We start from the raw sequence: 27,549 nt of genomic DNA, 5'->3' as shown, positions 1-27,549 counted from the left end.
AATAAATGTAAATTTAAAATAAAATATAAAATGTTCACTTTTTTTACTTTTTTACTTCAGCAATAATTTTCCAAGTGTCGTCTTTAAGAGGTTAAAACTAAAGTCTGTGCTCCAAAGCATTTAAGTTAACAGTTTAAGTTGGAAATTTAATGTTCAGGTCCATGCTCAAAGAGTGAATGAAAGGATTAAGCCACTAAAAATAAAAACATTATTCAAATATAGTACAATCATTTTAAATGAAAATAAAAACAATCTGTTTATATGTTGTTTATTTTTCTTGTGTGAGTCAAAAAATACTGATTTTTTAAATTTCATTTAAATTATTGTACGATATTTTAGTTCGATAATGTTTTTTATTTTGTATTTTTAGTGCATTTTATGGTACTAAATAATATTTATGCAAAAGTTATAATTATTTTATTCACTTTTGATAAATAAAGTAAATAAATAAAATAAACACCATTAAAAAAAACTGCTGGACAGATCGTGTCCACTGCAACTAGACAAAAGAGGTTGATGTGACATTCTGTGATGGGTGTGTGTGTGATCTGCGCATGCGCGCTCATCTTTCTCTCCCTCCTGACCTCCTCCCGGTTCTTGCGCTGCTGAACAACTTCTCCCGTGAAACCCGCTCAAATATAGCCATACAGATCCTGGCACACACATGAGGCATGGCAGCTATCTTCGGGAAGATCCAGATCGGCATTTATGTGGAGATCAAGCGCAGTGATGGTGAGTCACACCCAGCAGCAGCTCGTTTATCAGGCTGAGATGCAGTTTGTCGGTGCATCATCTTTGTTTAACCCAGTAAAGCCGTTTAACACAAGACAGCTGTTGCAAACGACGGGAGAGGATCGATATATGCGTGCAAATACATATCAAATACCTTTCTGTCCTTGGCACGCCGCTGTGTTGCTTGTTTTTGGGATGCATGCTCCTGCTAACCCGTTAGCGAATTTACTAATTGTACTATGGCGGAGGTTTGACTCATAAATATTAATGTTGTCCTCCTGACGTTGCTTGGTAACCGTTTTGGAGCGTCTAGGCGCAGAATCATAAGCCACGACGTCACCCCACCGATTCGCTGGCTGACAGGAGCTTACGCGCTAATGTGTGCCTTTCAACCAATCAGATAAGCCTACTGGGGAAACGTCATGTTACGTGATTAATATTCATATGTCAAACCTTCCCCATAGTACGCTCGTAAATTCGCAGTCTCTTAGCATCCTCCCTGAGGAAGACGCCCAGAGACATCGCCTGCAAATTCGTTTGTACTGCTGTTCTTGTTTATTTTTTATAATCTCTTTTAGTTTATTGGCTTTACGGTAATGTATAAGTGTAAAGTTCAGACAATTTTTCTCTCTCTTTAATGCACATGAAATAAATCATTAACCTTTGGCCTAAATGTTATAGCAACCTAAATGTCCATATCAAAGTTGTATGGAAAGCAAGCATGAAAGTACAATATGTAAGATTTTTGGATTAAAATATCCAAAAACCACTTAAACAATGTTATATATTTTGTTGACTTGTGTACTTGAATGTTTCAATCCAGAGAAATAACGATTTTAAACAGGACACGGGACCTATCAATGACATAATACCTGTCCTGCGTTATCCTCAATTTCCGGTTTTATTTTGTAGAAACCATAGAAACACCAAAGACAGTTTAATATATTATATTATGTGTTTTATTAGACTGGTGAGCAACTGTTTGGATACATTCATCGACAGAAAACTAACCATTGTTATCTAACTCAACAATCTTATTGTTTAAATCTTGTTTTCTTGATTTACTACGAGTACCATGTTTTACCATGCCTAATATCGATCTAGCTCACTGCAGTGTGAACAAGTGTCTCATAATAGGCGTTGAGCAAACGCACAGACGGAGGAGCATTATAGCAGAACTTTCAACACATTCTAATCAAATACGACAAAACAGCGCTGCGTTATTTCACATACGCATGATTGAAAGAAGCAGAAGCAGTCATCTGCGGATTAATAAAAGCTCCCCGAAATCAAGGCATCATCAAGGTACGTCTTTGTTTTGAATTAGCGACCTCTAGCGGCGAAAAATTACATATTGTGACTTTAATGTTATTCTACAACTTTTATCTATCTAAAGTCTATTTAGTCAATGCATTTTCAAGTGTAATGTGCAATCAGTTGGTCATTATCCCAAAACAAACTCCTTCAGGATGATATGTTATTTTTTTTTACTATAATAACCGACTGGATACCTACTTTATTCCTTTCATAACTTACAAACAGTACTACGTTATGTCATTACCTGAGTTTTCCGTTGATGTAACTCCTTTATTAATGAATTTTATGAAGTGTTTTGAGTGTTATCATCTGGCTGCAGATCTTTGCAGTAAACCATTGTTTTGTTATCTATTTCAGGCAGAATACACCAGGCCATGGTGACGTCACTGAATGAAGACAATGAGAGTGTGACGGTGGAGTGGATTGAAAACGGAGACACAAAAGGGAAAGAGGTGATGGCTGATATTCATTTAATTAATTTGCTATGTCCATCATATTGGCGTAATGCTCTAAAGACAACGCTTGTATGATTCCAGCAGAGTCATCATTCTTGCTTTCATAAGCCTTATGTTTTTAAGCTGGCTGTGTAATATTGATGTGTCAGGATCGAGGGAGATTTATTCTAAAGCAGCTTTTGTACCTCTGCCTAAAAAGGGATGAAAAATGAAAATGAAAACCCAAAAATTTAAATTACTGATTTACTTACCCTCAAGCCATCCTAGGTGTTTATGACATTCTTCTTTCAGACGAATACAATCTGAGTTGTATCAAAACATGTCCTGGCTAATCCATGCTTTATCATGACAGTGAATGGGAGCCAGAAATTTGAAGCTCAAAAAAGTGCATCCATCCATTATAAAAGTATTCCACACGGCTCCGGGGTGTTAATAAAGGCCTTCTGAAGTGAATCGATGGGTTTGTGTAAGAAAAATATCCATATTTAAAATGTTATAAAGTAAAATATCTAGCCTTTGCCAGACCGCCTTCTATATTCAACTTACGAAAAAGTGTAACCAATGCGACGTAGCATAAGCACTTTGAATTGCACTTGTCTGTATAATTTTTTATTTTGAGTGAACTATCCCTTTAAATATCTTTCAGGTTTATCAGCAGTAAATGCTGTAAATTAATGTGTGCATAAAATACAAAGACAAAGGTTTTATTCCTCACATGATGCTCTTTTTTATAGGAAAAAACATTACTGGTGTGCATCTTGAGACAAAACAATGCCACTGACATACAGTGTATTCGGAAAGTGTTCACAGCGCTTCACTTTTGTCATATTTTGTTATGTTACAGCCTTATTCCAAAATGGATTAAATTCATAATTTTTTCCTCAATTATACAAACAATACCTCATAATGACAACCTGAAAGAAGTTTGTTTGAAATATTTGCAAATGTATTAAAAATAAACACACAAAAAAATCACATGTGCTCATTGTAAGTATTCACAGCCTTTGCTCAATACTTTGTTGAAGCACCTTTGGCACCAATTACAGCCTCAAGTCTTTTTCAATATGATGCCACAAGTTTGGCACACATTTTTTGGCCAGTTTCTCCCATTCTTCTTTGTAGGACCTCTCAAGCTCCATCAGGTTAGATGGGGAGCATCGGCGCACAGTCATTTTCAGATCTCTACAGAAATGTTCAATTGGGGTGGGCTCTGGCTGGGTCACTCAAGGACATACATAGAGTTGTCCTGTAGCCACTGCTTTGTTATCTTGACTGTGTGCTTAGGGTCGTTGACCTGGTGGTAGATGAACCTTTGCCCCAGTCTGAGGTCCAGAGTGCTTTGGAGCAAGTTTTCATCAATGACGTCTCTGTACATTGCTGCATTCATCTTTCCCTTGATCCTGAGTAGTCTCTGAGTTCCTGCCGCTTTAAAACATCACCACACCATTATGCTGCCACCGCCATGATTAACTGTAGAGATGGTATTGGCCAGGCGATGAGCAGTGCCTGGTTTCCTCCAGACTTGATGCTTGCCATTCAGGCCAAAGAGTTCAATCTTTGTGTCATCAAACCAGAGAATTTATTTCTAATGGTCTAAGAGTCCTTCAGGTGCCTTTTGGCAAACTCCAGCCAGCCTTTTACTGAGGAGTGGCTTCCATATGGCTACTCTACCATGCATGCCTGATTGGTGAAGTGCTGCAGATATGGTTGTTCTTCTGGAAGGTTCTCCTCTCTCCACAGAGAAACACTGGAGCTCTGTCAGAGTGACCATCAGGTTTTTGGTCACCTCCCTGACTAAGGTCCTTTTCCACTGATCGCTCAGTTTGTCCAGGTGGTTTCAAACTTCTTCCTTTTATGGATGATGGAGGCCACTGTGCTCATTGGGACCTTCAATGCTGCAGAATTCTTTTTTGGACTCTTCCCCAGATCTGTGCCTTCTTCGAGTCCTGTCTCGGAGGTCTACAGACAATTTCTTGGACTTCATAGTTTGGTTTGTGCTCTGACATTCACTGTTAACTGTGGAACCTTATAAAGAAAGGTGTGTGCCTTTCCAAATCATGTCCAATCGACTGAATTTACCACAGGTGGACTCCAATCAAGTTGTAGAAACATCTCAAGGATGATCAGTGGACACAGGATGCACCTGCGCTCACTTTTGAGTGTGATGGCAAAGACTGAAAATACAAATGTACATGTGATTTTTTTGGCGTTTTTTATTTTTAATAAAATCGCATTGTTATTATGAGGTATTGTTTGTAGAATTGGTGGAAACATATTTAATTGAATACATTTTGGAATAAAGCTGTAATATTACAAGATGTGGAAAAAGTATTTTAAGATGTCGGTGCAAGTTGCTTTCAGTTAAAACAGCTCAAACATGCATTTAGTCTGAGACTAGTTTAAGCCTTGTCTGAAACATTTATTTCTCTTTAAAATTGGGAGAGTGTAGTGTTTTTTAACTCACTTTAGTCATGTCTGGATGAGGTTAAGAGCTGGATGGCTCACAATTTGATTCAGTTAAACCAAGGAAAAACTGAGATTATGATCTTCGGGCCCATCAGAGGATGCTCAGATTTTGGTCAGCCTATTGTTATGACCAAATAAGCAATCTAATTGTTTTTGACATAGAACTGAAATTTGACAAGCAGATCAATGCTGTGGTTATTTGGTCTCTTTTGGATTACTGTAACTGTTGATGTTCTGTTTCTGTATGTGGGGTCCCGTCAGAACGTTATTTTACGCTTACAGTCAGTTAGTTCAAAACGCGGTGGCCAGGCTGCTTGTGAGTGCTAAAAAGAGTGATCATATCTAAATCACTTCAGGATAAAATATAATGCCCTGCTGTATGTTTTTAAAGCAGTGTATTAAATGGCTCTTCCTTGTGTGACTGAGCTTATTACCGTACATTTCGCCAAACATCTAGGAAAGAAGCTGCTGAATCTATCTCACAAACTCCTCTTAAACTTAAGTAGATCAGGCCTTTGCTGTTGCGGGTCTGAGGCTTTGGAATAGTCTGCCGTAGGAAATTAGAGCGGTTTAAAACTGGTATTGAAAACTACTTCTTGTCATTAGCCTTTAAGAAATTGGGCTAGAATCTGTGTTTTAGTTGATCTTGTATTATGGTGATGTATTTGTATGTTGACTGTACACCACTTTGGTCTGTATGTGGAGTTGTAAAGTGCAAAATGAATGAATGAAAATGTTTCATGTAGTTCAACTTCATCTCAGATGTTTCTCCAATCAATCCTAATAATAAATAGAGCTATAAAAATGAATCTGGATAGCAGCTCATATCATATGCTCCTGAAGGAATTGAATGAGAAATATCTGAGTTCATTTTGAGATCTCTGACTTTTAATTGCAGGCAAATCTGAACACAATTTGAGATCTCTTCTGAAGCTTTATAGGAGACACACGTCTGGATTTGCTCTCTGTTAGATCCTGGTGCTGTGTTGAAAATCTTTGACCCAATTTGGTGTAAAATATACATCAGTTTTTGAGTGAAAATGAAGTGCGTAAACTCAGATCAATGAGGCTCTTGATAATACTGTTGCAAAAAGAAACACAAAAACCTGTGCTAATTAAAAGAAAACAAATTAATAAAAAGATTGCATCCAAAATTTGGCAATAACATCGGATAAATTATAAGCAATTTTTTGTAGGCCGGTCTTTTTTGCTTGGAAACACCACGAGTGTAATGAGGAACCCTCGTCCTAAATTATTATTATTTTTAAATCATGGGGTGTAATGCTCTGTGTGAGCATATCCAGTAAGTTTTAGTCCTGTGCGATAACATCCTCTAAGTTCAAAGTGATTGGTAAATCGAATTGCTGTCCAGAGAACCTGTTGAACTTGTTTTTCTGTCCTGTGGGATAATAATATTTAGCAGCTTTTACAACTGTGGAAAGTCCTACTCCTATGCGCTCATGTGCCGTGAGTAAAATCGCTTTTGAAACCGGCAGCCTCACGCTCGTGCTCTTGTTCTCTGTGAACAGATCGATCTGGAAAGCATATTTGCACTAAATCCAGATGTTGCACCTGAAGAGGAAATCCCACAAAGTCCTGAAACCCCTCCGCCACCTGTGTCGAGTGCCATGAAAATCAACAAGATCCCCCAAAACAAGGTTGGTATCCATTTTTGCTACACTATAGTAGTCATAACCAAGAAGAGGTGTACAGATGACTGTAGTGCACTCCGTCTGCTTTTATAACTTCTCTAATTTACAGACAGGCGTCATAAAGTCATAAAGAATGTTTTAAGTTTTTTCTTTGAAATCAATTCAGTCTGGGTAAATTCCTGTCGTAAAACATAAAGAAACCCACTAATATAGCTTGCATGTGTCATTCTACATTGAGAGATTATCCATAAGCCCTTGTGCTTGAATAATTTAATGATATATGCATGAATAATTATAGGAAGATGTTGTCATTTGTTATTATTAGTAAAGTACTTTTCCAGTAACAGACTGTCACTGTAATTTGTGACCCTGGAGCAGAAAACCATAAGTCATAAGTCACACGGGTTTATTTGTGCAGAGTGTATATTTACACCAAGTGCAAAAAACGTGCTTTGTTTGCAAGTGCTGTTCGCACTAGCTGTGCCTAACAATGCCTGTTTGGGAAAAACAAGATAAAGAAAAATAATGTGGGTATTTCAGTGTTTTCAGTGGCATAGTCAGTAAAGTATAAGGCTTGAAGATCTAGGTTTTGACGCGATCGATCCGGGTTCAAATCTGCCTTTTTCAGAGCTCGCTCTTCTCACTCTCTCCTATCACATATCAGATATAGGGAGGGCTTTTATTATTCTGTTAAGGTGGCATCCATTTAATAATTTGAATAAATATAATCATTTAGGCTACACTTTATGTTATTATTGCATCCTGTTTATTTACAACAATACTGAGGTGCAAATAGTATGGGTGAAAATTATCGATTTTTCTTTTATGCCAAAAATCTTTAGGACATTAAGTAAAGATCATGTTCCATGAAGATATTTAGTAAATTTCCTACCGAAGGAAATTTTCCTTTGCTTTCCTAATATATATAAAAAAATATTATTATGAGTAATATGCGTTGCTAAGGACTTCATTTTCTCTATTTCGATTTTTTTGCACCCTCAGATTCCAGATTTTAAAATAGTTGTATCTCAGTCAAATATTGTCTTATCCTAACAAACCATCAATTATTCAGCTTTCAGAGGATGTATAAATTAAAATGAAAAGAATTTACTCTTATGACTGGTTTTGTGGTCCAGGGTCACATTTGTCAACACAGCTATAATGTGGCCTAAATTCACTGTGAATGATTGTGTAGCTATATATTGTAGCTAGATTGCAGACTGGATTGCATTTTTCTTGTTCATCTTTTGTAGAATCGCCGAACTGTAGCGCCACCAAAAAATGAAACACCTGCAAGGGATAATCGAGGTATGGTGTTCAAGTTATTAAAAAGAAAGATTATAATCTAGTTACACATTTAGTCTCAAATTGCATTAATTCCAGCACAGATTGATTTCAAAAGTATGTTTTTAAATTATACACCAGCAGTAAATATTAAATTTATGTTACTCAGGATTATAAAATTCGTTAAATCATTGTTATTTTAGTATTATTTATCTATTATAGCTTTAAATATTTTTTGAAATAGCTTTTATTTTTATATTTTGAATTTTCTTTTTAATTTTAGATAAAATCTAAAATTTATTCAGTTGCATTAGTTTTTTGTATTTATGTTTAGCTTTAATTTATCTTTATTTCAAATGTCAAATTTCTTATTTATTCTTATTATTTTTATTTCTTATATTATACACCATTTCAGTACTGCATTGTAAACAATGCAGCATTTCTATTTTTCATTTAATTTGTTTAAATTTAAAGTGTTTTTTTATCTAGTATTTATATTTGATTTTATTTCAGCTTTATTTGTTTTTATTTCTATCTATTTCTGTTTATTTTCTTTATTAAAGAAAATAGATTTTTGGTAACACTTTATGTTAAAGCGACGTAGTTACACGTTAATACATGTACATATTTGTACCTGATTTTTAATAATACTGCCTGAAAATTGACAGAGATAAATTGTGATAAGTTTTATCACAAAGATAAGTTTTTTCTTAATGGATGAGTTGTGTATAATAAAGGAAAAGCATTACCAAGCAAACCTGTTCCTCTTTCAGTGCTGTTTAAAAGCCATACTGATGTCAACAAATAGGTTTTATGTGTACCATGTTTTGATCACAACATCATTCCCAAATTTTTATTTGTGTTATTTCAGAGTTTTGATAACTTACTATTATTCTAACATGTAAAACAATCAAACAGAAGTGTCATAAATAAGCATATGCTTCTAAACGACCTGATGATGTGATCTCCATTATTCAGTCTCTGTAGGGACGACTCGAGCGCGGCCGAGCCAACAGACCGAACCTCCTCCAGCAGCGCCCGCGCCACCTCCACCGATACAACACCAAACCCTACAGCAGCAGCAGAACGGTACCACAGCACACATCAAGCTCCTTTTTAATTGTTATACACTACCATTTACAAATTGGTACTTTTATTCAGCAAGGATGCATTTAATTGATCAAAAGTGACAGTAAAGACATTTATAATGTTACAAAAGATTTCAGTTTCAAATAAATGCTGTTCTTTTAAACTTTCTGTTCATCAAATAATGCTTAATGTATCGTAGTTTTTACAAAAATATTTAAATATTAAGGCTTAAACATGGATGATAACCCAAAAAATCTGCATATTAGAATGATTTCTAAAGGATCATGTGAATAATGCTGAAAATCACTGAATAAAAATGAAGTGTAGTCATGAAACTCTAAGTGCCCTATCATACACCCGGCACAATGCGACGGCAGGTTTTTTTTTTTTTGCTAGTTTCAGCCCGACAAAGTTATTATTTTCACGTCTTGCGCCACATTGTTTAAATAGCAAATGCACTCACACCATCTGTTGCTATTTTGAGAAACTAAAATTGACCATCAAAAAGCAGGTCTAATGACAATAGCACAGTATTTTTTGTGTTATTTAAAGGGCGCAATAATAATATGCGCCTATAGGCAGGTGCACAACACGTGTACTCTCTGATAATTACACACACACATCTAAAGGGATTCCTCACCGGAGAGTGTTCAGTCTTTACGCTTGCAAATTCCACCTTGTTAATAATGAATCCGTCATGGTGCAAGCGGAATTGGCTTTTAAAGGGAATGGGAGATGAGGCTCTGATTGGTTTACTGCAGGTTACGCCAAAAACACACCCATGATTCATCAAGAGACAACCCTTTGGGTACAATTAAGGTACAACCCTTTTAGGTCTGTACCTGGCGTGCTGACTGTTTTTTCCGTCGTTAAACAAGCAAAAGGGGATTCAGACACGTCTTGCTGCACCTGCAGTATGTGCTTCAGACCATGTGCTCAGATCGTTCACTCTGCAAGCAATCACATCATTACTGCATGGCACAAGGAGATGAGCCTCTGCAGCCAGTGAGATTGCTTGCTCTATATTTAAAGGGATAGTTAATTGTCACTGTCACTTTGATTTATATAGCACTTTTCCAGTGCAGCTTTACAGTGGTAACAGGAAAATATTGCAACAGAATTTAATTCAGTTGTACTGCCGCTCTGGAGAAAACATTGATGTTATCTAGCTCAGTTCAATTATCATATAGTGTCAATGCGTGCAGATCAGTATATAGTATATATTTGAATATTTAGTGTTTAGTTCACCCCAAAGCAAACATTTTGTCATCACTCATTTTGTTCCAAAACTGTATGAGTTTCTTCTGTTTGACCCAAAGGAAGATATTTTAAAGAATGCTGGTAATCAATCAGGAAAAAAATACTATGGAAGTCAATGGGTGCCGTCAAACGTCTGCTTACCAACATTCTTTAAAATATCTTCTTTTGTGTTCAAAGAAACTCATAAAGGTTTGGAACAACTTCAACACTTAAATCACTATCACTTTAAATAGTCTGATTCATTGTGTGTAAGATAAAGTTAAAAAAGTAAGATAGCCCTCTGAAACCCTCCACCTCCCCCAGCTCCACCTGCCTAGATCTGCTGTGGGATTTATGTCTATTTATGCAGCAGCAGCATATCTTACATTCTCACAGCAGCGTGTCTGTGAATTGATTAAGTCCATACTTAGTAGTGTAGTAGATCTAGTCCACCAAGACCAAATACATTAATATTGTCGTATTCAATAACATGATAAACCTATTCTGAGAGTTGTCATGATTGGAATCACATTTTAAAATATATTAAAATAGAACACAGTTATTTTAAATTGAAATAATATTTCTGTTTTTATTGTTTTTGATCAAATGCAGCCTTGGTGAGCAGAAGAGACTTCTTTCAAAAACACCGACCCCAAACCCTTGAACAGTAGTGTAATTATTTTTGACTACTGTTAAGAGCCTTTATGAATACCTGGGTGTGTAATCTCTGATCTGTGAGTGTATGAAGAGACTCCAGCAGTGATGGAGGAGCTGAAGGGCTCTCAGCGCCGTCACAAACAACTGTTGTCTGCCGTCACGCCAAAACAAAAGCAGCATTTAGAGTTGTTTTCCAGCGCGTCTCAGAGATGACCCCTCATGATGCCATTGTTGAGGGAATCACTCAAACACATTTAACACAAGCTAATGCACACTGACTTCATGTCAAACAAAATGCTTATTAAAGTGAGCAAATCAGCTTTAGCTGAATGATATTGCAACTGTTTGTTAAACATTGATGTCTGTATGCATTGAGTTTTCTGTGTGTGTTTAGCTCGCAGGAAGTCCAACTGTGTGAAGGAAGTAGAGAAACTTCAGGAAAAGCGGGAGAGGAGACGACTGCAGCAGCAGGAGCTGAGAGAGAAAAGGGCACAGGTGACAAAACACACTGGCGTACACTTTGTGTTTGAAAAGTTTAGTGTTGCTTAATGTTTACTATTTTATTTATTTATGTTGCGTTTGTTTTATTGACATGCGTATTATGATAAACTTTTTATTTTAGAAATATGTTGTGTTGCTTATTTCATATTATAATGATACAATTTTATGTATTAATTCATTTATTATTTATTATAAATATTGTTAGCTTAGTGACAAATTGTTTATGTTGCTTTTATATATATAAGACTAAAAACCATTAAAAAACATTTTCGTTAGTCAAAATAAAAACATTTTAATATAACAAAAATAATATAGATATATTTAAAAAAATATATTATGAAATTATGAAAATGACAAAATCACAACAACATTACAAAAAAATGTAATAACTAGAAAAAATAAAAACTCATTTGGAATATTTAAGGTTCACTGTGTAAATTTGAGTGACATCTAGTTGTGAGGTAACCGCTTGCCACTCCCTTTCGATACCCCATAATGACAATGTGAAATAATTTATTGAAATCTTTGCAAATGTATTAAAAATAAAAATCATGTGTACATATGTATTCACAGCCTTTGCTCAATACTTTGTCGAAGCACCTTTGGCACCAATTACAGCCTCAAGTCTTTTTCAGTATGATGCTACAAGTTTGGCACATCTTTTTTTGGCCAGTTCCTCCCATTCTTCTTTGCAGGACCTCTCAAGCTCCATCAGGTTAGATGATCAAGTTGTAGAAACATCTCAAGGATGATCAGAGGAAACCGGATGAACCTGAACTCAATTTTGAGTGTCTCAAAAGTTTTCTTTTTTTTTCTTCAGTTTTTTTTTTTTTTTAATATAAATTTGCAAAGAATTCAAACAAACTTCTTTTTCATTGTTATTATGGGGTATTAAAGAATCGAGGATAAAATTATGAATTCAATCCGTTTTGGAATAAGGTTGTAACATAACAAAATGTGGAAAAAGTGCTGTGAATACTTTCCAGAAACACTGTATGTAATAAACTTTAATGTTTTAAACACTAGTTTACAGACCACATTTACTCAGCAGTCATCAAATCTCAGTAATTAAAATGTATTTAATTTCTAATCCAAATTTTGTCTTTTTCTTTTTTTTGATGACTTAACTTTCTTGTGAAGTTATGTTCTAACTCTTACAATATTTTACAAGAGTTTTTATTACACAGGATGTCGAGGCCATAACCCCTAATTATGAAATTATGTGCATGATCCGAGACTTCAGAGCGAGTTTGGACTACAGACCGCTGACCACTGCAGATCTGGTGAGTAACTACATCATTATCACTCATCTGTTTTTATGTCATTTAATTTCCATTTAATTTATCAACAGTATTGCATGGTATTATAGTATGTATGGATTAATTATAATAATATGTATATTTTCTCAGATTGAGGATCACAGGATATGCGTGTGTGTGCGGACACGTCCACTGAACAAGAAAGGTGATGATGAAATATTTTTATTCCACCATATGTTCGTCTAGTACTGTTTATGAGACGCCACATCATCTGTTCACTCTTTTAGAGCTGACCATGAAGGATCTAGATGTCATCACCATCCCCAGTAAAGATGTGGTCATGGTCCACGAGCCCAAGCAGAAAGTGGATTTAACCAGATACCTGGAGAACCAGACGTTTCGCTTTGATTACGCTTTCGACGACACCTCGACAAACGAAATGGTTTACAGGTTAGATATTTATTGCTTTACAGAGAAATATTAGAACTAAAAAGCAAAGACTAGAAAGAGAGAAGTAATTGTTTTATTAAATCTCACACTGTACAAAATAACAAATATAAAATATGAAAATAATAAGAATATATTGAAATATTAAAAATATAATTTGTTCAGTCTGTACAAAGTAACAATATAGATATATAATAACATTTATATATAAAATATTAAAAAGTATATACTGTGGGTATGGAAAGTATTCAGACCCCCTTAAATGTTTCACTCTGTTATATTGCAGCCATTTGCTTAAATCCTTTAAGTTAATTTTTTTTTCTCATTAATGTACACACAGCACCCCGTATTGACAGAAAAACACAGAATTGTTGACATTTTTGCAGATTTATTAAAAAAGAAAAACTGAAATATCACATGGTCCTAAGTATTCAGACCCTTTGCTCAGTATTTAGTAGAAGCACCCTTTTGATCTAATTCAGCCATGAGTCTTTTTGGGAAAAATGCAAGTTTTTCACACCTGGATTTGGGGATCCTCTGCCATTTCTCCTTGTAGATCCTCTCCAGTTCTGTCAGGTTAGATGGTAAATCTTGGTGAACAACCATTTTAAGTCTCTCCAGAGATGCTCAATTGGGTTTAAGTCAGGGCTCTGGCTGGGCCATTCAAGAACAGTCACAGAGTTGTTGTGAAGCCACTCCTTCATTATTTTAGCGGTGTGCTTAGGGTCATCGTCTTGTTGGAAGGTGAACCTTCAGCCCAGTCTGAGGTCTTGAGCACTCTGGAGAAAATTTTCGTCCAGGATATCCCTGTACTTGACCGCATTCATCTTTCCCTCGATTGCAACCAGTCGTCCTGTCCCTGCAGCTGAAAAACACCCCCACAACATGATGCTGCCACCACCATGCTTCACTGTTGGGACTGTATTGGACAGAAGAGGTTTTTCTCCACACATACCGCTTAGAATTAAGGCCAAAAAGTTCTCATCAGACCAGAGAATCTTATTTCTCACCATCTTGAAGTCCTTCAGGTGTTTTTTTTAGCACACTTTCATCTGTCTTGCACTGAGAAGAGGCTTCCGTCGGGCCACTCTTCCATAAAGCCCCGACTGGTGCTGGGCTGCAGTGATGGTTGACTTTCTACAACTTTCTCCCATCTCCCGACTGCATCTCTGAAGCTCAGCCACAGTGATCTTTGGGTTCTTCTTTACCTCTCTCACCAAGGCTCTTATCCCCGATAGCTCAGTTTGCCCAGACGATCAGCCCTAGGAAGGGTTCTGGTCATCCCAAACGTCTTCTATTTAGGTTTATGGGTTTATAGGTTTATAGGTTTATTTAGGTCCAATGTCACTGTGCTCTTAAGCCGGGTGCACACTGTGCGATTTTGGCCACGATTTGGCCGTCTGAGACAAATTTAGGAAATCCTAAAAGATTCCTCAGATCCTAGGCTAAAATCTGACGTCTTTGGTCGTTAGTTTGACATGTTCACCGGCAGCCGATTAATGAGCGCTGCGATCAAATTTTACCTCAGACGAAATTCTGGCAGTGTCAGAAGATTTGGCACAGAATCCTGCAGTGTGACTTCTCCTACGACAACAGTCAAATATCTCGGTTTTTCAAGACAAACTATGACCAAAACGAGAGCTAGAAATTTATTTGTAGCCAGCATTTCAGTCCCGCGTGTAATGCAGCTCACTGTCACTGAACGCGTCATTCCTTGATGATATAGCTCCGGGTGAGATTTCTTGCGCGCGTCCGTTTTTAGCGCGCCTAAACTATCGTGCAGTCTGACATTAATGACAACTGAGATCTTACAGTGTGACACGGGGATCATGTTCGTACAGTCTGACAAGGGACATTCGCAAAGGATTTTGAAAAATCGCACAGTGTGCAGGACCCATTAGGAACCTTAAGTGCAGCAGTATTTTTTGTAACCTTGGCCAGATCTTTGCCTTGCCACAATTCTGTCTCTGAGCTCTTCAGGCAGTTCCTTTGACCTCATGATTCTCATTTGCGCTGACATGCACTGTGAGCGGTAAGGTCTTATTTAGACAGGTGTGTGGCTTTACTTATCAAGTCCAATCAGTATAATCAAACACAGCTGGACTCAAATGAAGGTGTAGAACCATCTCAAGGATGATCAGAAGAAATGGACAGCACCTGAGTTAAATATATATGTATTACAGAAAAGGGTCTGAATACTTAGGACCATGTGATATTTCAGTTTTTCTTTTTTAATGAATCTGCAAAAATGTCAACAATTTTGTGTTTTTCTGTCAATATGGGGTGCTGTGTGTACATTAATGAGAAAAAAAATGAACTTAAAGGATTTTAGCAAATGGCTGCAATGTAACAAAGACTGCAAAATGTAAGGGGTCTGAATACTTTCCGTACCCACTAGTGATAGGCGGGTCAATGTATAAACAACCCGCACCCACCTGACGTTTTCAGATAACCCGCCTAGTGTCTACCTGCTTGTTTTGGCTCAACCTGTGCATCACTGGTACCCACTGTGTGTGTGTGTGTGTGTGTGTGTGTGTGTGTGTGTGTGTGTGTGTGTGTGTGTGTGTGTGTGTGTGTGTGTGTGTGTGTGTGTGTGTGTGTGTGTGTGTGTGTGTGTGTATATATATATATATATATATATAAATATAAAATGGCAAAAAAAAATCCTGTAATCTGAACGTTCTGAATAAAACTTAATTCAGCATCTTCAAGTAAGGATATTATGGCTCTGGATTGGTTGCACTGTACAAAGTAACAAAGATAAAAATGTTTTATGAAAATATAGTATATTACAAATATTATATATATAAAAAATATAATTTGTTCAGTCTCATACTGTAAAGTAACAGATATAAAATATATTTATGAAACATGAAAATATGAAAAATACAAAACTCAATACAATACTCACACTATACAAAATAACAAATAGGGGTGACACCGAATAGTCGAAGATTGGATGCATCGATATGCGCAGCCTGATTCGACCGCGGGTGTTATGAAACAAGGATCATACCATTTTGGCAAAATGGGGGTGCTCAATATTTTAAAGACGTGTCGCGGTGCTGAGCTGAGCTGAGCATCGGTGTGCGACCCCTTTAAGGGCGCTGAGCTTCGCACCGCGCCTTTAAAATTAGAACACGTTCAATGAGTGTACACACACCGGCGGCAGCATTCAGCGCCTGTCCACGGCCACTCGGGAAGTTGTTTAAAATCCTGCCGTACCAAAGAGCGCTTTCATGCAACTCATCTGTCAGTCAATTCTAAATAGAGTTCACGTGTATATAATGTGCGCGTCAGGTGGCGGTGTGAGTGAGATCCTGGGGCGCGCAGTGCTTCAGAACGTGCATGTAAACGTGCATGTAAAAGTGTTCTTTTCCTCTCTAGGCAGGTATTTTTTTAGGTTTATTTATCAAAATGTTCTTTTATATATTTGTGTGATGTTCTGTATTTCAATCGGGGCTTTAACATGTTATGAGCAAACGGTTTATTAATGTTTATCCACCACATTACCTTTTAGGCTATTTGAACCTAAATAAGAAAGCATGTCAGTTCGTCTGTCAGTTGGCAGGCAGTTTTGGTCGCTTTATTAAAAGTTGTTGCTGTGTGCAGTGTGTAAAGGAAAATAAAAATAGATTTACCCTTCTGCTGACAGTGTCGTGCCCTTCCCAACCCATTCACACACACGGATGATTCGACTATCAGTCGACCATAGAGAGATTCGACAATTCTGATTCGATTGTCTAAATCCTTAGTCGAGTACAGCCCTAGTAACAAATATAGAAATATTTTTTTCATAAAAATACAAAAATTTGAATACATATATATTAAATGTATAAATTGTTCAGTCTCATACTGTACAAAGTAGCAAATATAAAAAAGATATAATATTTTTTATAAAAATATAAAATGTCATTTACAACTTCTGTAATGTGGTTCATGAGTAAGTAGACTGTTCTTATTGGTTATTATTTTCTTTGCCTACATGGCCTTGCATTAGTAGTTTCATGAAAGAAATTATTACAAACATTGTTTGAATTAGATTTTTTGCAATCATGTTGCAATATTCATGTTTAATAATCTGTTTCAGGTTTACGGCCCGGCCGCTGGTGGAGACCATATTTGAGAGGGGAATGGCGACCTGTTTTGCTTACGGTCAGACGGGCAGCGGGAAAACTCATGTAAGTATCTGACATTATGATTTTCTATAACAAAGCCAGATGACATCACATTACAGGAAAACATCCTCCCAAAGGATCGCTCCACTTGCCTCTGTCATAATCGATTTTCCCTTCGTTCCAGACAATGGGAGGAGATTTTTCAGGGAAGAACCAGGACTGCTCTAAAGGGATCTACGCACTCGCCGGTATGTGTCAGACTTGATGTTTCTCAATATAAATATTGCGTTATTGTTTCCTGAATTATCTTTTCTTTCAGCACGAGATGTTTTTCTAATGTTAAAAAAACCAAACTACAAGAAGTTGGATCTTCAGGTGTACGCAACGTTCTTTGAAATCTACAGCGGGAAGGCAAGTTCTTTATTACACATGAATAGTTAATGAGCTCCTTTAATATTCATAAAGTGCATGAAGTCAATTTTCAACGTGCCGTGCAGGTGTTTGACCTCCTAAACAGGAAGGCGAAGCTGCGTGTTCTTGAAGACGGGAAGCAGCAGGTTCAGGTGGTCGGACTGCAGGAGCGAGAGGTCAAATGCACAGAGGACGTGCTCAAACTCATCGAGATGGGCAACAGCTGCAGGTGCGACCAATCGGACCAGACTTTCTGCCGGTGGTGTTGTTAAACAGGTGTATTAATCATGAGTTTTGTATCTGGTTTTCCTCAGGACATCTGGACAGACCTCAGCTAACGCTCATTCGTCCCGCAGTCACGCCGTGTTTCAGATTATTCTACGCCGGAGGGGCAAAATGCACGGCAAATTCTCTCTCATCGACCTGGCGGGAAACGAGCGAGGGGCGGACACGTCGAGCGCCGACCGACAGACACGCCTCGAGGGCGCAGAGATCAACAAAAGTCTCCTCGCGCTGAAGGTTTGTGCTTCAAATCGCCTCACACGGGCAGTGTTGCCACAGTTACTTTGAAATAGTAATCTGATTACTAAACTACTTTGCAGATTACTTGATTTTAAAAGTTACTAAGTAAGATTAAAAGTTACTTTATTAGTTACATTCAGCAGTTGCTGACAACACCCCTGCCGCCTAGACATAGAAATGACAACCGTGTTTGCCAACACTCACTTTATTGGTGCATTTTTAACAGTAACGTCAGCAATGTATCTCCTGGCATTTTAAATTGAAATTAAAAAATATTTTCTGAAAAAATACTCACCCGAGGACGCAAGAAGAAAGCAAAAATATATTTTTAGTATTTTTACTAAGGAAAATGACTAAAATAGTAACTCACAGTGACTTGGATGAATTACTTTAATCTGATAACTGGTTTGGAAATAGTAACGCGTTATTGGCATTACTGCACACGGGGACCAGAACTGCTTGATTTCACCATGTTTTGACCTGACATAACTGTAAACTTAGAAAAGATATTACTGATATTTACAAAAGCAGAGGGAGAGAGAGAGAAACATTTTTTGTACAGTCTTGCACTGTACAAAGTAACATGTAAAACTAATTTATGAGAATATAAAATATTTAATAAAAAAAACAGATACACATTTTTTATTTATTCAGTCTCATGCTGTACAAATGAACAATATAGAAATATTTTTATTAAAATATAATACATATATTAAAATATTACAAATATGAAAAATACAGTTTGCTCAGTCTCATAATGTACAAAGTAACACATATAGAAATAAATCATTTTATAAAAATAAAATAAATAAAACTTCTATAAATATATATAAAAAAATAATTAGTTCAGTCTCACACTGTACAAAGTAGCAAATATGAAAATATGTTTTATAAAACTATAAGATATCATTCACAACTTCCATAATGTGACCTGTCTGAATAAAACAGAAACTAATGATATGCGTTTGAATTAGATTTTGATCTTTTTGGTTCATCATTTTAAGCAGAAATAATTTGTTGTCATGGTATTATCACGGTCTGTTTGTGTTTGTGTGCGACAGGAATGCATCAGGGCTTTGGGTCGAAACAAACCGCATACTCCGTTTAGAGCCAGTAAACTCACGCAGGTCTTGAGAGATTCCTTCATCGGAGAGAACTCGAGAACATGTATGGTAAGAACACTGATGATGATGTTCACGGATCAGTAATATATTCATTTGGAGCAAAATAGTGTATTTGCTAATGGTTTAAATGTGTTTGTAATAGATCGCTACGATCTCTCCTGGAATGGCATCATGTGAAAACACATTAAACACTCTGAGATACGCCAACAGGTACGTGAGCACATCAGACCGCTCCAAACACAATGAAAGAGGCTAGCCAATGACACACAACCCTTCACTGTATCTGGAAATCAAGGCTTTTAATGCAAGGAATCTGACAGACAAATCTGGAGCTATTAAAAAAGAAAAATCACAGAGAATGACAAAATTATGGACATAATTGACCCTTTATACAAGAATTTGAATATTAATGTAATGTTTATTTGTACATGTATATTATATACAGTATAATATACATATATTGATACACATAATATAAAAATTATTTATTTTATTAAGATTAATCATTTGTAAAAAATAAAAAAAATACTTCACAATTATATTATTTTACGTATATATAATTCATTATATTGTATTTATATACTCTTGTTCAATCTATATTATTTATAAGTAAATATTTCATAAGAACATGAATGATTTAAGAACATTAATGATTTAATTATTTGTAATATGTAAAAAATATATTTAACATTATGTACATATTCATTCATTTATATTATGTTCATATTATTAAAAGTATTTATTAGAACAATTTTATATAACAAATCTGAGTGAGTTTTGTATTCTAAATCATTTTATATACAATGTTTTTTTTATAATCCAATATATCAGTCATACATTTAATATTTGGTAGACAACTAACCAATGGCATTTTATGTATTTACATATTTTTCATAAGAATTTACAAATAGAATTTAGTTGAATTGAATTGAATTGAAATGAAATGTTGTAAAAACAATAGAATACTTATATTATGATTAAAAACATTTATTATATTAAATATGTATTAATATATGTAATACTGATGTTAGAATTATTTCTCAAATGTTTTATATTAATTGTAAAATTCTATATATTTTTCTAATCAATTATTTTATTTATTTATGTATGTATGTTTGTGCGTGTATATCTGTGTATGTATGTATGTATGTATATACATACATACACACAAACACTTAAAATTTATGTTTATTATATATAGAATATATATATATATATATATATATATATATATATATATATATATATATATATATATAAACATTCTATAAATAAATATTACGGATTTACGTTATGTTAAATAAGTATTTTAAGTGTTTACATTATATTCAAATAAGCATTTACATTGTATTCATGTTATTAAAATTATTTTTATAAAACAATCATTTGTAAAAAATTTAAATGATTTGAAATCAATTATTTGAATCTTTATCTATTTACAAATGTAGTATTAAATTTAGTATCAAATGTAGTATCAAACTCTTAACTAGTGGCATGGACTGCTGGAGTGTATTTCACGTTTAACTCTTTTCCACTGATTATGAATCAGGAATGTTTGTGTTGGAGGGGTTTGTAATTCCCGTCTCTCTGTCTCGCTGCCGTCTGTCATCCCGTCTTCAGAGTGAAGGAGTTCGGGATCAGCCCTTCCGACATTCCCTTCACCCAGGGGGGTGGCGGTCGCTCCGAGCTCTCTCCTACCTATGAGTACGATGACTTTGCTACCTCACCCAGCAGGTCTCACCCTTTTCCAGTTTCCAGCCTGTCTCTTTTCAGACAGAGCCTCCATAACACTCCTGTGTTTCTAATGATTCGCTTCACTTTCAGTTCTACATGTGCATCTTTCCCTTTTGGTCGGCTGCTATTTTTGTCCCTTGTTTTTTGAGTCCATCTTTACCACATTTCAGCCATGTATCTGTATTTTCTGTTGCGTTTTTTAATCGTTTTCCATTGCAGCTGCGCTAACATATTGGTTTGTGTTTGCTTGTGCCTTATAGAGCGGATGGAGTCCATCATTATCATGCTGCATGACCATGTGTCTGTAACATAAACCATTTCCATTGGTTTATTGAATCATGACGTGAATACCTTGTGCTTTCATGATGTCACTGTCAGGCGGAAACCTTATATTACCAAAAGCACTACTTTTCCAAATATGGTCAGACATGCAATGTGTCATCATTATATTAATAACATATGACCAAAATCAAGCTCAAATGACCAGACACATGTGTTTTATCCATCATCAGAACAGCTTATCTGAGGCAGTAAGTGCATTGCATTACATTTGCAATAATCTTACAGGTTATAAAGTTTACTGTAGCGATGTGGGTGCTTATTCAAACAACCATTTCTTTATTTCCCACCGCATTGCAAACAAGCATAGACGGCCCAAAATGTGTGTGGCACTTCATTCACGACAGAGGCGGTTGGAGTTATGAGGGTTTACCAATGGATTTCCAGGGTTTAATCACAAGCACTGTTTAATATTTCCGTTGGTTAAATATTTACAAAACGCACAGTCTGATGTAAAGCGTGACCAGTAGCAATGATTTATGAGGAAAAACGACGAGATCTGAGGTTTCCGCCCGACATTGACGATATGCTGATTGTCTTGAATTGAGACGCTGTTTGTGACCGTAGGGTGAAGGAGCTGACCATCGACCCCAGCGCCGTGATGGATGGACGGTCCGTCGGACACTCGGTCAACCAGCTGGACGTGTTGGAGGCGCAGTGGGGAGTGGGCAGCTCTCCTCAGAGAGACGATCTCAAGCTGCTCTGTGAACAAAACGTAAGAGTGCTTCACCGCACACATCAGCTCGTTTTGGTTGGCGTGAAAACGTGACGTGTGCTGATGTGATGCATGCTGTGCGCAGGAAGAGGAAGTGTCTCCACAGCTCTTCACCTTCCATGAGGTCGTGTCTCAGCTGGTGGAGATGGAGGAGCAGGTTCTGGAGGACCACCGCGCCGTGTTTCAGGTGCGCAGATCTTATTAAACTCTATGTTTAGATATGTCTAAATATCCTCAAAAAGTACTTCAAAAAGGTTAAAGAGTTAGTTCATCCAAAAATTAAAATTCTCTCATTGATTACGTTGTCATTGAGTGAGTGGAGGTGGGGATAAGGTATAGACTATATATATATATATATATATATATATATATATATATATATATATATATATATATATATATATATATATATACACTGTAAAAAAAAATGGTTGGTTTTTGTTGGTTTAACTTAAAAAAGTAAGTAACCTGGTTGCCTTAAAATTTTGAGTTTATTGAAATTAAAACTTTGAGTTGATACAATGAAAGAAATTTGTTTAATAAATAGAAACTCAAAATATTATTGTATCTGAACCACATAAAAAATGTGATAATAAATCATGAAAATAGCACTATTTGGCATGTTTCACTGCGTCATCAGAAATAAAACACACATTTACCCAATATGCTTACAAAATCTTTTAATACAATTTTAATAAAGGTTGTCGAATCTCAAAAAATGTTAATTGTATTAACTTAAAATTTCAAGATTGTAGAGTTACATTACAATCTATTTTAAGGCATGAATAAATAATACATTTTTTTAATATGTACTTTTGATGATCAAAGATGAGTTTTAAGGGATACAATAATTGACTACAGGGTCCATATTGTAAAATGTTACCACAATTTATTTAATCAAAATGAAATTTTGCTGTATTAAAGTATTAAAAAAATTGTAGCATGACATCATTTAAACTTCAAAATGCAAATAATGTCGTTCAACGCCCGTAAGACCTCTGTTCATCTTCGGAACACAAAATGAAGATATATAATCACGAATGGATACGCTGATTCATAACCGTTCAAATCTTTGTTTTGAATTCGGCCCATCACTATATGAGTCGTTATTTAGTTTTTTTGAGCACAAAAACTATTCTCGCCGCTTCATAAAATGATTGTAGAGCCGCTGTAGTGAGATGGGCTTTGTAACGCCGTCTTTAGTGCCTTTATGGGTCTTGAGAGAGGAAATGACATTGGTGTCAATGAAGGCCTTTCTGAGCCATCGGATTTCAACAAAAATATCTTCACTTGTGTCTGAAGATGAACGGAGGTCTAACAGGTGTCGGACGACATTAGGGACAGTGATTAATGAGAGAATTTTCATTTTTGGGTGAAGTAACCCTTTAATTAATGCTTGTTTTCAGAGAAAATATTTCTGAACAGTACCCAATGCAAAACTGTTTTCATTTTTTTTAATTTAAATTAATTTCTATCTGAATATATTTTAAAATGTAATTTATTCCTGTGATAAAAGCTGTATTTTCAGCATCATTACTCCAGTCTTTAGTGTCACATGATCCTTCAGAAATCATAATAATATGATGAGTTGATGCTAAAGCTCAATTGAATGTGTCCTTGCTAAATAAAATATATATTAGGGCTGTCGATTTAATGCGTTAATTAAAATGATTATTTATGGGGGAAAATAACGTGTTAAAATTATTAACGCATTTCACGCACCTACGTAGGTCATCTTACATTTCATACTGTTGATGGTGACGAACATGAAGCAGGGCAACAGCTCTCTGTGTGATGAAGCCTATAGAACGCAGTTTGAATGACCCAAAAATTCAACATAGCGTCAAAAATGCCCCTGTATGATTTTTTTTTGTCTCATATTTATATCATGATAAAGTTAGAAAAATATCACACAAGTGCTGTTTTTGTCCTGTGCAATTGTGATATTGATTTTATGCAACATTTTAATAAATAATAAGTTAATATTGTTATATTTTAGACACAATATTGTCTCTTTTTGCTCAATTTTGCTAACAGAAATATACCTAAAGCCAGAGCAGAACTGTTGTGCGTCTCCGAGCAACATGCAGTGACATTTCATTTCTGAATAAATCTGTTTTGAGCGAATCAATGACCCATTCATAAAGAGAGCCATTGACTTTATTCCTGAATGAATCGCATACTCTATTGAGTAGGTACTTATTTTGAATAAGCAATTACTTTACTTTACATTCACATACTGCTTTTTCGCCTACTATATAGTACAGATCAGGGCTTGACATTCACTTTTTTGCTCACCAGCCACTGTGGCAAGGTTTTCCAAAGTTACTAGCCACTCAGCATTTTCACTAGCCACAATTTTGCTGTTTGGAAATTACATTGTATATGTTTCAAGTTGACTTTGGCATGCGTAAATTACTTGATTATGAGTCATTTTACTTGATTTAGAAGATTTAAAACCCTTTCAAACTTTCAAATGCAGAGTGACCCCCCCCCAAATCAAGACTACATTGTATATCAGCTGGGATGTGCCGGTGGGCAAGGAGGTGGGCAATATGATAGGCTAATATGAGAAATGTAATATGATAGGCTATGAGTTTTAGTATATATTTATATAGGCTATATAATTAAAAAAAATACCCTAAGCAAATTACAAAAAAATAGTAGCCTAAATAAAAAATAAAATAAAAATTCAGATACTAATACATATTTATTTAATATGTATACATTTATTTAACATCTGTAGTTGTTTGATTAGCATTAATGACAGACAGGTATTTAACTGGGCTCCTGAATGCAGAGAGAGAGAGAGAGCGAGAGAGCGAGAGAGTGAGAGCTTTTGTAGTGTGTCATTCAGTGCGATTCCGCCTATCTCGCCTTCACTAATTATAAAGAGTTATAGTTGAATTGTAGCCAATTTTGTGATACGAACGTCTTGGCATAAGTGGCTAGTGGGAGTGGCTGCCGTACCCACCACAGCTGAAATCTACCTAAAACTCTAAAATTTGGCGGGTGTTAATGTCAAGCCCTGGTAGAGATGTATGTGATTTTGACTCATTTAGACATTTATGAGCGCAACCTACTGGCTACTGGCAGTTTTACACTCTTATTTTGAGCATCATTTCATAACATATTAATAAAAATAAAAACATTAACGGTATAGTTCACCCCAAAATTAACATTTTATATGGCCATTAAAATCTAAAAGTTTATGTGTAATAAATGATATTTTGAATGTTTTTTTGTTATGGAGAACGTTTTTCTTAGATGTCTTGAATGTGTTTGTGACGGCTTCTTCAGGAGCTCAGAGGTTCCCGTCTGCTCATGGTGTGTGTTGGTGTGTGTTGTAGGAGTCCATCCGCTGGCTCGAGGATGAGAAGGTTCTGCTGGAGATGACGGAGGAAGTCGATTACGATGTGGAATCCTTCGCCACTCAGCTCGAACAAATTCTGGATCAGAAGATTGATGTGCTAACAGAGCTCAGAGGTCAGTGTTTACAGTCGTCCTCCAAGATCCTTCATTTGTAATACAGGGAGTCTTTTAAATGCCATCCATATTAATTAGAGAAGACACTTAATCAAAAGATTTCCTTTTTTTGCATTGGGATCAACATTTTCTCCTAAAATATCATTACTATAAATGTAATTAAAATAAAATTAGATAATTTATTATTAATAGTAACAATAATAATCACAATTTTTATTTTTATTAATTAATGTTATGAAATAATGAAGTAATATTCCAAATTATAAAACAGTAGTGAAAACCATGTTGATATTTAAAATGGTCTTAATTAAAATTCTAAATGAATGTAGTATAAAAAACTACAAAAAATTATATATATATATATATATATATATATATAACAAATATTTATAACCATATTAATCAATTATATTGTATATGTATATATATATTATTTATATTTTTAGAATTGATATTGTTTATATGCATATTTTTTCATGTTCAAATTTTTAATAATAAATGGAAATGTATTAATATTTTAAATATAGTGCAGTTTCTTTTTATGAATTAAATCCTCTTGATTTTGGGCTGAAATTGAGCCGCACATTTCTTGACCGTTTCACTTTTTTTTGCTGCTGTTGTTCCGCGCTTGACTCCCAGGCTACACGACAGAATGACAACCCACTGACACACTCGTGTCCCTCACAAAGCTGTTTTCCTTCATGTCAGATTAAACGCTGTGTCAGCTTCAGGAGTCACATACAGTAAACTGTGTTTGCTTTGGTCTCAGATAAAGTGAAGTCTTTCCGCTCTGCTCTTCAAGAGGAGGAACAGGCCAGTAAGCAGATCAACCCCAAACGCCCGCGAGCCCTGTAGCTCCAGCTCATATTTCATCAACGTATGTACACGTGTAACCTGTACGTGATGTGACGGTTTTCTTTCATCCGAGAAAAGCACACTTTAATTCTATAAATCATTTCAGTTCTTACTAAAATGACTGGTCATAGAGTTAAAGGCCATGAGAGGGTGAGATTCTCTGAGCTAATGCATGAACCAACCAGCTCCGCATCATCTGCATCTGTGTCAAACCTGTAAATATTTCATTAATGCTTTTCAGATGTATATACCTGCTACTTGCATATCAGTTTGCCAATTAAGAAAATACAATTATGCCGTCCCAATGGAAAAAAGAGAATACGGTCTAGAGATTAGGGATGCACTCATATAGACATTTGACCAGTTCTTTTAATGGCTGCTAACCAACATGTCACGTTTTTAAAGGAACGCACACTGGCTGTCAGTTATGAAACAAACATGAAATAATTAAAAAACTGCCATGCTTCATGTGAAATTAGGCATATACATGTGGGAAAGACCAATACTGATAATTGTATTTAAAAAAAACTCATCCGATATTGATATGGTCACTGATATACTGTGCATCCCTAGTTACAGTAGAAGTTGCATGACTGCAATATGGATGATCTCTATTGAGACCTACAGGAACTGACTAATTTATTCAAACTTGTGTAGCAGTGAGACAATACATGTTTTTTTGTGTTTTTTGTTTTTTCCATTGCCAGTAAGAACCTTTACTGTAACAAAAAACAAATGCAGGCCTTATTGCACCAAATTCACAATAAACCTGTTCAGTGAAAGACATTTTTAGATGAGCAGCTATACATGTGTTCGCTAATTCAGCTCTGATAAACAGTCCAGAGAAGTTCAAAATAAGTTCACATGATAGAATTTTCTGATATTAAGAAAATGTGTTTTTGTTACTGCAGTGTTTTGTTTACATTTTGAGAAATATGTGAAAGTGGTCATTATAAAATTCAGGCTACTGTCTCATTTTTAAAAAAAACGCTATTAAGCATCAGTGTTTTTTTTAATGTTCCCCGGCAATGCTTTAAATGATTTTGTTCCCGTCTCATTTTTAAACGTTGTTTGTGTTGAGGGGAATCTGGATCTGGACTGAGTGTTTCAATGTATTGCATTGCTAAAATAAAGATCCATCAGATGA

At 35.6% G+C, this 27,549-nt stretch overlaps 1 protein-coding gene across 3 annotated transcripts; it reads left to right on the top strand.

Annotated features, from left to right (window-relative positions):
* Positions 1–519: 519 nt before the first annotated feature.
* Positions 520–27,549, top strand: LOC137062239 (kinesin-like protein KIF2A). 3 transcript variants are annotated; one of them, XM_067433096.1, is made up of 21 exons: positions 520–732; positions 2,407–2,501; positions 6,500–6,628; positions 7,876–7,930; positions 8,885–8,995; positions 11,286–11,386; positions 12,580–12,675; positions 12,802–12,856; positions 12,939–13,101; positions 17,189–17,279; positions 17,401–17,464; positions 17,536–17,627; positions 17,714–17,856; positions 17,942–18,146; positions 19,211–19,321; positions 19,416–19,483; positions 20,894–20,977; positions 21,914–22,061; positions 22,147–22,248; positions 25,412–25,547; positions 26,317–27,549. In XM_067433096.1, exons 1-21 carry the CDS (start codon positions 672–674, stop codon positions 26,400–26,402), a joined length of 2,196 nt encoding a protein of 731 aa, XP_067289197.1. In that variant the 5' UTR covers positions 520–671; the 3' UTR covers positions 26,403–27,549. The 3 variants fall into 3 exon arrangements, with proteins under 3 accessions (XP_067289197.1, XP_067289196.1, XP_067289198.1); XM_067433095.1 differs by having other exon boundaries at positions 20,894–21,007; XM_067433097.1 differs by lacking the exon at positions 20,894–20,977.

Source organism: Pseudorasbora parva, chromosome 23 (genome assembly GCF_024679245.1).
Source record: "Pseudorasbora parva isolate DD20220531a chromosome 23, ASM2467924v1, whole genome shotgun sequence".
In the NCBI taxonomy this organism is placed as follows: domain Eukaryota; kingdom Metazoa; phylum Chordata; class Actinopteri; order Cypriniformes; family Gobionidae; genus Pseudorasbora; species Pseudorasbora parva.
This window is presented reverse-complemented; position numbering and strand designations above follow the sequence as displayed.

What these genes read in the sequence shown, in the direction of transcription:
- LOC137062239 (XM_067433095.1), top strand. Translation starts at nt 672, where the DNA reads ATGGCAGCTATCTTCGGGAAGATCCAGATCGGCATTTATGTGGAGATC. An exon ending in ACAAACGAAATGGTTTACAG is followed by an intron (nt 13,102 to 17,188) that starts GTTAGATATTTA and finishes AATCTGTTTCAG; the next exon opens with GTTTACGGCCCGGCCGCTGG. An exon ending in TTTGCTACCTCACCCAGCAG is followed by an intron (nt 21,008 to 21,913) that starts GTCTCACCCTTT and finishes TTGTGACCGTAG; the next exon opens with GGTGAAGGAGCTGACCATCG.